General features: G+C 46.6%; 1 protein-coding gene across 1 annotated transcript in view; it reads left to right on the plus strand.

Moving 5' to 3' along the window:
- The first annotated feature begins 358 nt into the window (after positions 1 to 358).
- The window catches only part of LOC138657956 (protein S100-A1-like), a 96,446-nt gene continuing 84,672 nt past the window's right edge, over positions 359 to 12,132 (plus strand). Inside the window, exons 1-2 of the mRNA XM_069745544.1 lie at positions 359 to 455; positions 1,262 to 1,435. Of these exons, the coding sequence (XP_069601645.1) occupies positions 366 to 455; positions 1,262 to 1,435 (264 nt within the window). The 5' untranslated portion in view covers positions 359 to 365. The remainder of the gene's footprint in view (positions 456 to 1,261; positions 1,436 to 12,132) is intronic.

The following is a 12,132-nucleotide window of genomic DNA, read 5'->3' on the forward strand; positions in this document are numbered from 1 at the left end:
AATGGTTTATTACACACGTGTTTGTAAGGCACGTTTAGACCATTTATTTCCATCCTTCTGTGGTACTTTGAAAAAACACTGGAGGGTGGAGGTGGAAGGGTCCTTTTAACCACTCTATGATCCTGTCCCGCTATAGGTCAAGGAAGGACGTCCTCCATGGTGCTGTCCTGAGGGACTACCTGGAAACCGAATTACCGGTAGGTTTAATTCCCTTTTTTGCACACATACATATGTAAGGTCTAGTTTCCGTGGTCTCCAGGGTGATACATCTAAGGTCCACAGTGATATATGGAAATGTGACTAATGATACCTGAGAGAAACAGAAGTCTTTGTTTCACATGTAATCAATCTAGTGGAGGCAGGAGATGAAAAGGACACCGACACTGGGAAAACAGACCAGTCTACACGGACCCGCTGTGGAGGAGTTATTGCTGCCACTGAGAGGTCACAGGCTGGTGAGATTCCTCAGTTATACCGAACCATTCCTGTTCTCCTCTTTGCATCATGACTTTCTTCTCAAAACTATTATCTGAGAGGTTATGATATTTTAACTTTCTGATAGCTCATTCTTACAGTTCATGTGCCTTTCCTTTAACCAAGAGACTCCATATCTGACACCCCATCCTACACAGACATAACTATTACTCAACCTTTGAATCAGAGACCATCACCTAACTTTAGCTGGCTAAATACATTAGATAGCAGTTGGTAAATTGCTTGTTCTGCTACGACCTATGCCTCTTGACACCCACCATAGGCTTGCATGCTCAGCAGAGATTAGCATACATTTGTTTAAAAGTGGAAATAGGGGTAAAGAGATGCCAAACCCCTTCAGCAGCAAGATATTTCCTTTGATGAGACATACAAATATCAAACAGTCAGGACAATCCACACACATTATAATGTCAGAGGAAAATATCCAGTTTGGTTGACATTCACCTAATGGCCATTTTCTCTCTTAACCAGCTGACAGAACATAGTAATCTCTTACTGATCTTTCTCTTTTACTTATATTAATTGCCAAGCAATTTTAATTTTTAGCCAAGGCTTTCCCACCCTCACTCATCTTATGCCGTCATAATATCTCCTAGTTAAAATCATGCACCAAGGTGTTTCCTTTGGCACCATCTCTTCTCTCACCTCCACTACCAAAACATTTTTATCGATTATCCATTTTTACTCTGAAGAAATCAGGTGCATTTACCCACCTTCAATCTCACCTGAGTTTCTATACTATTCTGCAATAATGTTCTCTTCTCAGAGTGTGCAGTTCACCAACCAGAATACTTCAGAGATGTCTTCGCAGCTTGAGGTAGCCATGGAGACCCTTATCAATGTTTTCCACACCTACTCTGCCCGGGAAGGTGATAAGTTCAAGTTGAGTCGAAGAGAGCTTAAAGATCTACTACAGAATGAACTTGGGGAGTATCTTGAGGTAAGAGACAACTTATCTTCATATGGAGGGTACATGGTAGTAGGATCAAGTTAGATGATGTCGGTGAAAGAAAAATTAATATTAATAATCTTTATTTATATATTGCCAACAAATTCAGCAGCGCTTTACAATTCAACAGTTCATATGCAAGTCATAATTAACAATTTTAAATACAATACAATACTTAAAGCAAAATAATGACGACTGTAAGAGCTGACAATCAACAATGAGGTGGGGGAGACACAAAGTAAAGGTGCCTTTATTTACAATGATGGCCTAGCTATCTTGAGGGAATGGGGGATAGATAAAGGTTGCATGAGGTAGTCACCAGCCAGTATTTGTGGTGCTTTTGGGTGTGGTGGAATTGGATAGAGAGTTATTTTCAAATAAATAGCGAATAGGCTATATATAAAAGGACTTCGATTAGGGAACGTGATAGGTCACCCTAAAAAAATGTGTTTTTACGGTGCGCCTAAAACTGTGTAAGTTGTGGTTAGTTCTAATTTCTTGGGGTAGATCATTCCAGAGTATTGGCGCAACTCGGGAGAAGTCTTGGAGCCGGGAGTGGGAGGTATGGATTAGTGCAGAGGTTAGTCAAAAGTCACTTGTGGAGCATAACGAGTGGGAAGGCTGATAAACAGAACTGAGAGAAGAGATAGAAGGGGGTCCCTGCACTGTGGAGAGCTTTGTGGGTGAGAACAAGCAGTTTATACTGGATCCTATGATGAATTGGCAGCCCGGAGCGGAGGCATCCGAGTACCAATTAGCCAGATGGACAACCCTGGCTGCTGCATTAAGGATGGAATGGAGAGGGCATTACAGTGGAATGGAATGGAGCATTACAGTAATCAATGTAGGAGTAGATCAGGGCAACAGTGAGGGTTTTTGCTGTTTCCATGGTGAGAAAGGGGCAAATTGTAGAGATGTTCTTTATATATAAGCGGAAAGAGCTGGAAAGAGATTGTATATGGGAGGTGAAAGAAAGATTGGTATCAAACATAACACCCAGACAGCACGCCTGCTGCCTAGCCCTAGCATGCGTACTGGGGGCCTAACCCATGCTTACTTTTTTTGCTATTATCTGCAAAATTACTTAAATTAGAATTTTGAAACTCCAGGTAATCCTCAAGTATGTCGTTGTTGGTAATATCCAGTTGTTCATATAATTTTTTTCATAGGCATTTTGGTGTAACAATGCTTTTTTGGTGAAAACCACATCTGTACGGATTGGGGGCCTTTTAGTGTTTTTGTCTCAAGTTACTTTATTTGTACTCAGTAATGCTGGTGGAGGGGCCAGGGTGTGGATAATGCCATATGAGAATGTCATGTGATTTTTGGAGGGAGAGATAAGGCCATGACATCATCTCAGGTCCTTCTGAACACAGTAATGAGCTGTTTCGAGAGTAATGAGGACAGTAAATGTACGGATGTGGAACACAAGAAGAGTCTGGGGGTGATTACCTTCTCTGCTCTATGCCTGGAACCATTGAGCTGTGCTACAGGTTCCCCAGGGGGCAGACTTAGAGACTGGGACAGGAAGGAAGCCAGGCAGAGAGCGGGAAAGGCACGTGCGCAAGGAGCAGAGCAGCGTGAGCAGCGGTCAGAGCAGGGCGCAGCTGCACTCCGGGAGAGAGAGAGGGCTCCCGGTCAGAGGACAAATGCAGGGAGATTGCCCAGAAAGACTGCATCTTGTCAGTACATGAAAGCGGACTCTGCTGTGACTGGAGAGGGGCGCCTTGACACCCATGCAGAGACAGTGGACCGTACAGAGACAGTGGCCCGTGCAGAGACTGTGAACCCTAGTACCCATGGTATCAGTGCAGAGCCCCTGATTCCTGTTAAGAGACTTAATAATAGACTGAGCATCATTCTCCTCCCGGGATAGGCTGTGCTGTTAAAGCTAAAGACTAAGAGCCCAGGGGACCCTGTTTGCCTAGCATCCCCTCTGACTATCACATTAACTCCTGAAACCCCCAGGCTGCGGGTTCCCAGAGACTACACAGCTCACGGACAACAGAGGGACGACAAGTGCCGCTGGTTCTCGGCGCCTACGTTGGAGAAGATGACCCTTCAAGCAAGTCCTAATCAGACTGATAAGTGTTCTTTTTCTCAAGAAATCCTGCTTCTCTTACACTGTTTGACTCCTATATTTTTGCACTGCTTTATTGTTAGTTATATCCTACTGCTTCCTCCCTGCGAGGAGAACCTGATTCCTGTTATTAAACCCTTCAACAGTTGGCCTGTCTGTTCCGTGGTGACATACTCAACCCTGCACTCTATTACACTTGACGTAGTCTGCAGGATGTCACACAGTAGCGCGGAAAGGGCAGACCAAGCAGTTGGAGGAGGCCCTAGGTCTAGCATCTCCCTGGGAGCCATGTTAGTTAACCTGCCAAAATTTTCGGGGAGCAATGTCATGTTGTGGAGTTGGATAGAGCGCATCCAAAGGATGATGCGGGTGCATCCTATGACGCCGGCTCTGCAGGCAGAAATAGCTGTGATGGCCCTAGAGGGGGATGCACGGGACTCGGTTATGCTCAGACCCCCCCCCAGGCAAGAGATACACTGGACAAAGTATTACGTATACTTGAGGAGATGCATGGGGACCCCACTGACGTAGGGGAGCTGCGCATTCGACTGTTCCACCGGGTACAAAGAGAGGCGGAGACCGTGACGCAATATATGAATGCCCTGCAGGAGCTTCATACTGCCATCATACGGAAGGATGGCGTAGGTGTGGGGTCAATTGACGTTGTGCTGCGAGACCAATTGGTGACAGGCTTGCGAGATGTGTTGATGAAACAGGCCCTGTGAGAGCGCATGCGTGTAAAGCCAGATATGACTTTCTCTGAGGTCGGGAGTGAGGCACGCACGCGCGAGCAAGAGCAAAGGGTGATAGTGCCAGTGGGGAAGGGCGGGAGCAGGGAGGTAACTGCCCCTCAATGGGTAGAAGACTTGAAGAAGGAGGTTAAGCGAGTCCGTGAGGAAGTGACTGAATATAAGAAGACCCCTGCTGCAGAGTACAGCCCTCCGATGCGAGAAAGAGAGACCGGCCCCCAAAGTGAGAATAGTGCCACTCGGCGAAGAAGACTGCCTACATGCTACAATTGCGGAGCACCCAGTCAAAATGAAGAGGAGGCGATGTGGACCAGAAATTCCCAGCTGATGTTAAGAATCTGGGAGGAGATTGAGAGTCTGTGGAAAGCCCTTACTGCCTTTTTGGGGACGAGTGGCATGCCCCGAGGTAACGTGCGGAAGCCACCAGAAAGAGATAGAGGAGAGGTGCATAGCATGAAGAAGGCTTCAGTGGTGGCCCCAGAGTGTAACTCCGTATTCTGGGGTGAAGAGCAACCGCAGATGAGAGATGTCTCCAGCCGAGGTCGACGATCCAGACTGAAGCGCCCTCCAGACAGACGCAGATGTGAGTGCTGGTCATGCAGAAGGGTGGGACACATGTCCAGAAATTGCCCTGCCCGAGAAGAGCGGTAGCAGAAATCCGCTCATCCCTTTGAGGGTCCTGCTAAGTGGAGGGAACATTGCCCCTGGAGAGAATGCGGCAAAACTAAGAAGAATAAGAAAAAGAAGAGGCCAGCAATTGTCGATGAAGTAGAGGAGGCATAGCTCAACCTGACTGATGAACAATTCCTAGACCATTTAGTTTGGCAGTATGTGCAAAGAAAAAAGGCAGTAGGGGATGCAGGAATTGCAGGAATCCGTCTCCCCTCAAAAGAGCAAAGAGAAGCACGAAGAGTTCACGCCTGTGGAATGTCAAGCTTTAAGAGAAGGGGAAGGTAAGGAGGTGGAACACAAGAAGAGTCCGGGGCGGTTACCTTCTCTGCGCTATGCTTGGAACCATTGAGCTCTGCTACAGGTTCCCCAGGGGGCAGACTTAGAGACTGGGACAGGAAGGAAGCCAGGCAGAGAGCGGGAAAGGCGTGCGTGCAAGGAGCAGAGCAGCGTGAGCAGCGGTCAGAGCAGGGTGCAGCTGCGCTCGAGAGAGAGAGAGGGCTCCCGGTCAGAGGACAAATGCAGGGAGATTGCCCAGAAAGACTGCATCTTGTCAGTACATGAAAGCGGACTCTGCTGTGACTGGAGAGGGGCATCTTGACACCCGTGCAGAGACAGTGGACCGTGCAGAGACTGTGACCCCTGGTACCGACGGTATCAGTGCAGAGCCCCTGATTCCTGTTAAGAGACTTAATAATAGACTGAGTATCATTCTCCCAGGATAGACTGTGCTGTTAAAGCTAAAGACTTAGAGCCCAGGGGACCCTGTTTGCCTAGCACCCCCTCTGTCTATCACATTAACTCCCAAAACCCCCAGGCTGCGGGTTCCCAGAGACTACACAGCTCACAGACAACAGGGGGACGACAAATGCCACTGTTTCTTGGCGCCTACATTGGAGAAGATGACCCTTCAAGCAAGTCCTCATCAGACTGATAAGTGTTCTTTCTCTCAAGAAATCCTGCTTACTTCTGTTACACTGTTTGACTCCCATATTTTTGCACTGTTTTATTGTTAGTTATTAGGGTTGAGTGAAACGGATCAAACAAATTCAAAAATCGCAGACTTTCGGCAAAGTCGGGTTTCGTGAAAACCGACCCGATCCTAGTGTGGGATCGGCCATGAGGTCGGCGATCTTCGTGCCAAAGTCGCGTTTCTTATGACGCTTTCAGCGCCATTTTTCAGCCAAAGAAGGAGGACGCAGAGTGTGGGCAGCGTGATTACATAGGTTTCGGTCCCCACCATGTTATTGAAGGGCATGACAGTGATTGGCTTGCTTTCTGCGGCGTCACAGGGGCTATAAAGGGGCGTGCACGCCGACCGCCATCTTACTTCTGCAGATCTTAGCATAGGGAGAGGTTGCTGCAGCTTCATCAGAAGGAGGGATATAGTTAGGGAGGGAAGATTAACCCCCGAAACTGCTTGTGCTGTAGCGATTTCCACTGTCCAACACCACCATTTGTTTGCAGGGACAGTGGAGGCTATATTTTTGTGCATCAGCTCTGTAGCTTATTAGGCTGCCTTATAAGGCTCCCTGATAGCTGCATTGCTGTTTGTACGCTGCTGTGCAAACCAACTGCTTTTTTAAAAGCAAAAATCCTGTTGCTCCTTTCTGCACAGTTATCTAGTTTATTTGTCCACACTTTTGTGTGCAGCAGTCCTTTTTATTAGTGTCATACTTTTCCTGAGATCATTGTAGGGAGATTGAAATTGTACTACAGTCCTTGTATTTTTTCATATATCTTCCAGCCACTTTCTGCCACTTACATTGTGTTGTTATCCCCTTCCCGACCTTTGACGCCACGTAGGCGTCATGAAAGTCGGTGCCAATGCGACCCATGACGCCTATGCGGCGTCATGGAAAGATCGCGTCCCTGCAGATCGGGTGAAAGGGTTAACTCCCATTTCACCCGATCTGCAGGGACAGGGGGAGTGGTAGTTTAGCCCAGGGGGGGTGGCTTCACCCCCTCGTGGCTACGATCGCTCTGATTGGCAGTTTCACTTTCAACAGCCAATCAGAGCGATTTGTAATATTTCACCCATTATAACGGGTGAAATATTACAATCCAGCCATGGCCGATGCTGAAATATCATCGGCCATGGCTGGAAATACTAGTGTGCCCCCACCCCACCCCTCCGATCGCCCCCCCACCCCCCCGATCTGGCCGGTACACTGCTCCGGCTCCCCTCCGCCCTGTGCTCCGCTCCCCCCCGTGCTCGTGTCCGCTCCCCCCGTGCTCCAATCACCCCCCCGTGCTCCAATCACCCCCCCTGCACTCCGATCCACCCCCCCCGTGCTCCGTTCCACCCCCCCGTGCTCCATTCCAGCCCCCCCGTGCTCCGTTCCACGCCCCCCGCGCTCCGTTCCACCCCTCCCGCGCTCCGATTCCCCCCCCCGTGCTCCGATCCCCCCCCCCGTGGTCCCCCCCCACCCTATCATACTTACCGATCCAGCCGTGGTCCCGTCCGCCTTCTCCCGGGCGCCGCCATCTTCCAAAATGGCGGGCGCATACGCAGTGCGCCCGCCGAATCTGCCGGCCGGCAGATTCGTTCCAAAGTGCATTTTGATCACTGAGATATAATCTATCTCAGTGATCAAAATAAAAAAAATAATAAATGACCCCCCCCCTTTGTCACCCCCATAGGTAGGGACAATAAAAAAATAAAGAAATTTTTTTTTTCCACTAATGTTAGAATAGGGTTAGGGTTAGGGGTAGGGTTAGGGTTAGGGGTAGGGTTAGGGGTAGGGTTAGGGGTAGGGCTAGGGGTAGGGTTAGGGTTAGGGGTAGGGTTAGGGGTAGGGTTAGGGTTAGGGGTAGGGTTAGGGCTAGGGTTAGGGGGTAGGGTTAGGGCTAGGGTTAGGGTTAGGAATGTGCACACGTATTCTGGTCCTCTGCGGATTTTTCCGCTGCGGATTTGATAAATCCGCAGTGCTAAACCGCTGCGGATTTATGGCGGATTTACCGCGTTTTTTTCTGCGCATTTCACTGCGGTTTTACAATTGCGATTTTCTATTGGAGCAGTTGTAAAACCGCTGCGGAATCCGCACAAAGAAGTGACATGCTGCGGAATGTAAACCGCTGCGTTTCCGTGCAGTTTTTCCGCAGCATGTGTACAGCGATTTTTGTTTCCCATAGGTTTACATTGAACTGTAAACTCATGGGAAACTGCTGCGGATCCGCAGCGTTTTCCGCAGCGTGTGCACATACCTTTAGAATTAGGCTATGTGCACACGGTGCGGATTTGGCTGCGGATTCGCAGCAGTGTTCAATCAGGTTTACAGTACCATGTAAACATATGAAAAACCAAATCCGCTGTGCCCATGGTGCGGAAAATACCGCGCGGAAACGCTGCGTTGTATTTTCCGCAGCATGTCAATTCTTTGTGCGGATTCCGCAGCGTTTTACACCTGTTCCTCAATAGGAATCCGCAGGTGAAATCCGCACAAAAAACACTGGAAATCCGCGGAAAATCCGCAGGTAAAACACAGTGCCTTTTACCCGCAGATTTTTCAAAAATGGTGCGGAAATATCTCACACGAATCCGCAACGTGGGCACATAGCCTTAGGGTTAGGGTTGGAATTAGGGTTGTGGTTAGGGTTAGGGGTGTGTTGGGGTTAGTGTTGTGGTTAGGGGTGTGTTGGGGTTAGGGTTGTGATTAGGATTATGGCTACAGTTGGGATTAGGGTTAGGGGTGTGTTGGGGTTAGTGTTGGAGTTAGAATTGAGGGGTTACCACTGTTTAGGCACATCAGGGGTCTCCAAACGCAACATGGCGCCACCATTGATTCCAGCCAATCTCGTATTCAAAAAGTCAAATGGTGCTCCCTCACTTCCGAGCCCTGACGTGTGCCCAAACAGTGGTTTACCCCCACATATGGGGTACCAGCATACTCAGGACAAACTGCGCAACAATTACTGGGGTCCAATTTCTCCTGTTACCCTTGTGAATCTAAAAAAATGCTTGCTAAAACATAATTTTTGAGGAAAGAAAAATGATTTTTTATTTTCACGGCTCTGCGTTGTAAACGTCTGTGAAGCACTTGGGGGTTCAAAGTGCTCACCACATATCTAGATAAGTTCCTTGGGGGGTCTAGTTTCTAAAATGGGGTCACTTGTGGGGGGTTTCTACTGTTTAGGCACACCAGGGGCTCTGCAAACGCAACGTGACACCCGCAGACCATTCCATCAAAGTCTGCATTTCAAAAGTCACTACTTCCCTTCTGAGCCCCGACGTGTGCCCAAACAGTGGTTTACCCCCACATATGGGGTATCAGCGTACTCAGGAGAAACTGGACAACAAATATTGGGGTCAAATTTCTCCTGTTACCCTTGGGAAAATTAAAAAATTCTGGGCTAAATAATTATTTTTGAGGAAAGAAAACGTATTTATTATTTTCACGGCTCTGCATTATAAACTTCTATGAAGCACTTGGGGGTTCAAAGTGCTCACCACACATCTAGATAAGTTCCTTTGGGGGTCTAGTTTCCAAAATGGGGTCACTTGTGGGGGGTTTCTACTGTTAAGCCACATCAGGGGCTCTGCAAACGCAACGTGACGCCCACAGAGCATTCCATCAAAGTCTGCATTTCAAAACGTCACTACTTCACTTCCGAGCCCCGGCATGTGCCCAAACAGTGATTTACCCCCACATATGGGGTATCAGCGTACTCAGGAGAAACTGGACAACAACTTTTGGGGTCAAATTTCTCCTGTTACCCTTGGGAAAATAAAAAATTGCAGGCTAAAAGATCATTTTTGAGAAAATAATTTTTTTTTTAATTTTCATGGCTCTGCGTTATAAACTTCTGTGAAGCACTTGGGGGTTCAAAGTCCTCACCACACATCTAGATTAGTTCCTTTGGGGGTCTAGTTTCTAAAATGGTGTCATTTCTGGGGGATCTCCAATGTTTAGGCACACAGGGGCTCTCCAAACGTGACATGGTGTCCGCTAATGATTGGAGCTAATTTTCCATTTAAAAAGCCAAATGGCGTGCCATCCCTTCCGAGCCCTGCCGTGCGCCCAAACAGTGGTTTACCCCCACATATGGGGTATCAGCGTACTCAGGACAAACTGGACAACAATATTTGGGGTCCAATTTCTCCTATTATCCTTGGCAAAATAGGAAATTCCAGGCTAAAAAATCATTTTTGAGGAAAGAAAAATTATTTTTTATTTTCATGGCTCTGCGTTATAAACTTCTGTGAAGCACCTGGGGGTTTAAAGTGCTCAATATGCATCTAGATAAGTTCCTTGGGGGGTCTAGTTTCCAAAATGGGGTCACTTGTGCGGGAGCTCCAATGTTTAGGCACACAGGGGCTCTCCAAACGCGACATGGTGTCCGCTAACAATTGGAGCTAATTTTCCATTCAAAAAGTCAAATGGCGCGCCTTCTCTTCCGAGCCCTGCCGAGTGCCCAAACAGTGGTTTACCCCCACATATGAGGTATCGGCGTACTCGGGAGAAATTGCCCAACAAATTTTATGATCCATTTTATCCTACTGCCCATGTGAAAATGAAAAAATTGAGGCGAAAAGAATTTTTTTGTGAAAAAAAATTACTTTTTCATTTTTACAGATCAATTTGTGAAGCACCTGAGGGTTTAAAGTGCTCACTAGGCATCTAAATTAGTTCCTTGGGGGGTCTAGTTTCCAAAATGGGGTCACTTGTGGGGGAGCGCCAATGTTTAGGCACACAGGAGCTATCCAAACGCGACATGGTGTCCGCTAACGATGGAAATAATTTTTCATTCAAAAAGTCAAATGGCGCTCCTTCCCTTCCGAGCCTTACCATGTGCCCAAACAGTGGTTTACCTCCACATGTGAGGTATTGGTGTACTCAGGAGAAATTGCCCAACACATTTTAGGATCCATTTTATCCTGTTGCCCATGTGAAAATGAAAAAATTGAGGCTAAAAGAATTTTTTTGTGAAAAAAAAGTACTTTTTCATTTTTACGGATCAATTTGTGAAGCACCTGGGGGTTCAAAGTGCTCACTATGCATCTAGATAAGTTCCTTGGGGCGTCTAGTTTCCAAAATGGGGTCACTTGTGGGGGAGCTCCAATTTTTAGGCACACGGGGAGTCTCCAAACGTGACATGGTGTCCGCTAAAGAGTGGAGCCAATTTTTGATTCAAAAAGTCAAATGGCGCTCCTTCCCTTCCAAGCCCTGCCGTGCGCCAAAACAGTGGTTTACCCCCACATATGAGGTATCAGCGTACTCAGGACAAATTGGACAACAACTTTCGTGGTTCAGTTTCTCCTTTTACCATTGGGAAAATAAAAAAATTGTTGCTAAAAGATAATTTTTGTGACTAAAAAGTTAAATGTTCATTTTTTCCTTCCATGTTGCTTCTGCTGCTGTGAAGCACCTGAAGGGTTAATAAACTTCTTGAATGTGGTTTTGAGTACCTTGAGGGGTGCAGTTTTTAGAATGGTGTCACTTTTGGGTATTTTCAGCCATATAGACCCCTCAAACTGACTTCAAATGTGAGGTGGTCCCTAAAAAAAATGGTTTTGTAAATTTCGTTGTAAAAATGACAAATCGCTGGTCGAATTTTAACCCTTATAACTTCCTAACAAAAAAAAATTTTGTTTCCAAAATTGTGCTGATGTAAAGTAAACATGTGGGAAATGTTATTTATTAACTATTTTGTGTCACATATCTCTCTGGTTTAACAGAATAAAAATTCAAAATGTGAAAATTGCGAAATTTTCAAAATTTTCGCTAAATTTCCGTGTGTATCACAAATAAATGCAGAATTTATTGACCTAAATTTACCACTAACATGAAGCCCAATATGTCACGAAAAAACAATCTCAGAACCGCTAGGATCCGTTGAAGCGTTCCTGAGTTATTACCTCATAAAGGGACACTGGTCAGAATTGCAAAAAACGGCAAGGTCTTTAAGGTCAAAATAGGCTGGGTCTTGAAGGGGTTATATACACTGGGCCTGATTTTTTGTTCAGTCTCCCAAAAAAAAGTGAGATTCAAATTCTCACAAAGTGGAAATACTTCAGTCCTGTTAGTTTATCGTATGTCAGCCAGCCACTTTCTGCCACTTAGATTGCATTGTTATATACACTGAGCCTAAGTTTTGGTTCAGTCTCCCCAAAAAAAAGTGAGATTGAAATTCTCACAAAGTGGATATACTTCTGTCCTATTAGTTTGTCGTATATCAGCCAGCCACTT

This window comes from Ranitomeya imitator, chromosome 1, assembly GCF_032444005.1.
Source record: "Ranitomeya imitator isolate aRanImi1 chromosome 1, aRanImi1.pri, whole genome shotgun sequence".
Taxonomy (NCBI): domain Eukaryota; kingdom Metazoa; phylum Chordata; class Amphibia; order Anura; family Dendrobatidae; genus Ranitomeya; species Ranitomeya imitator.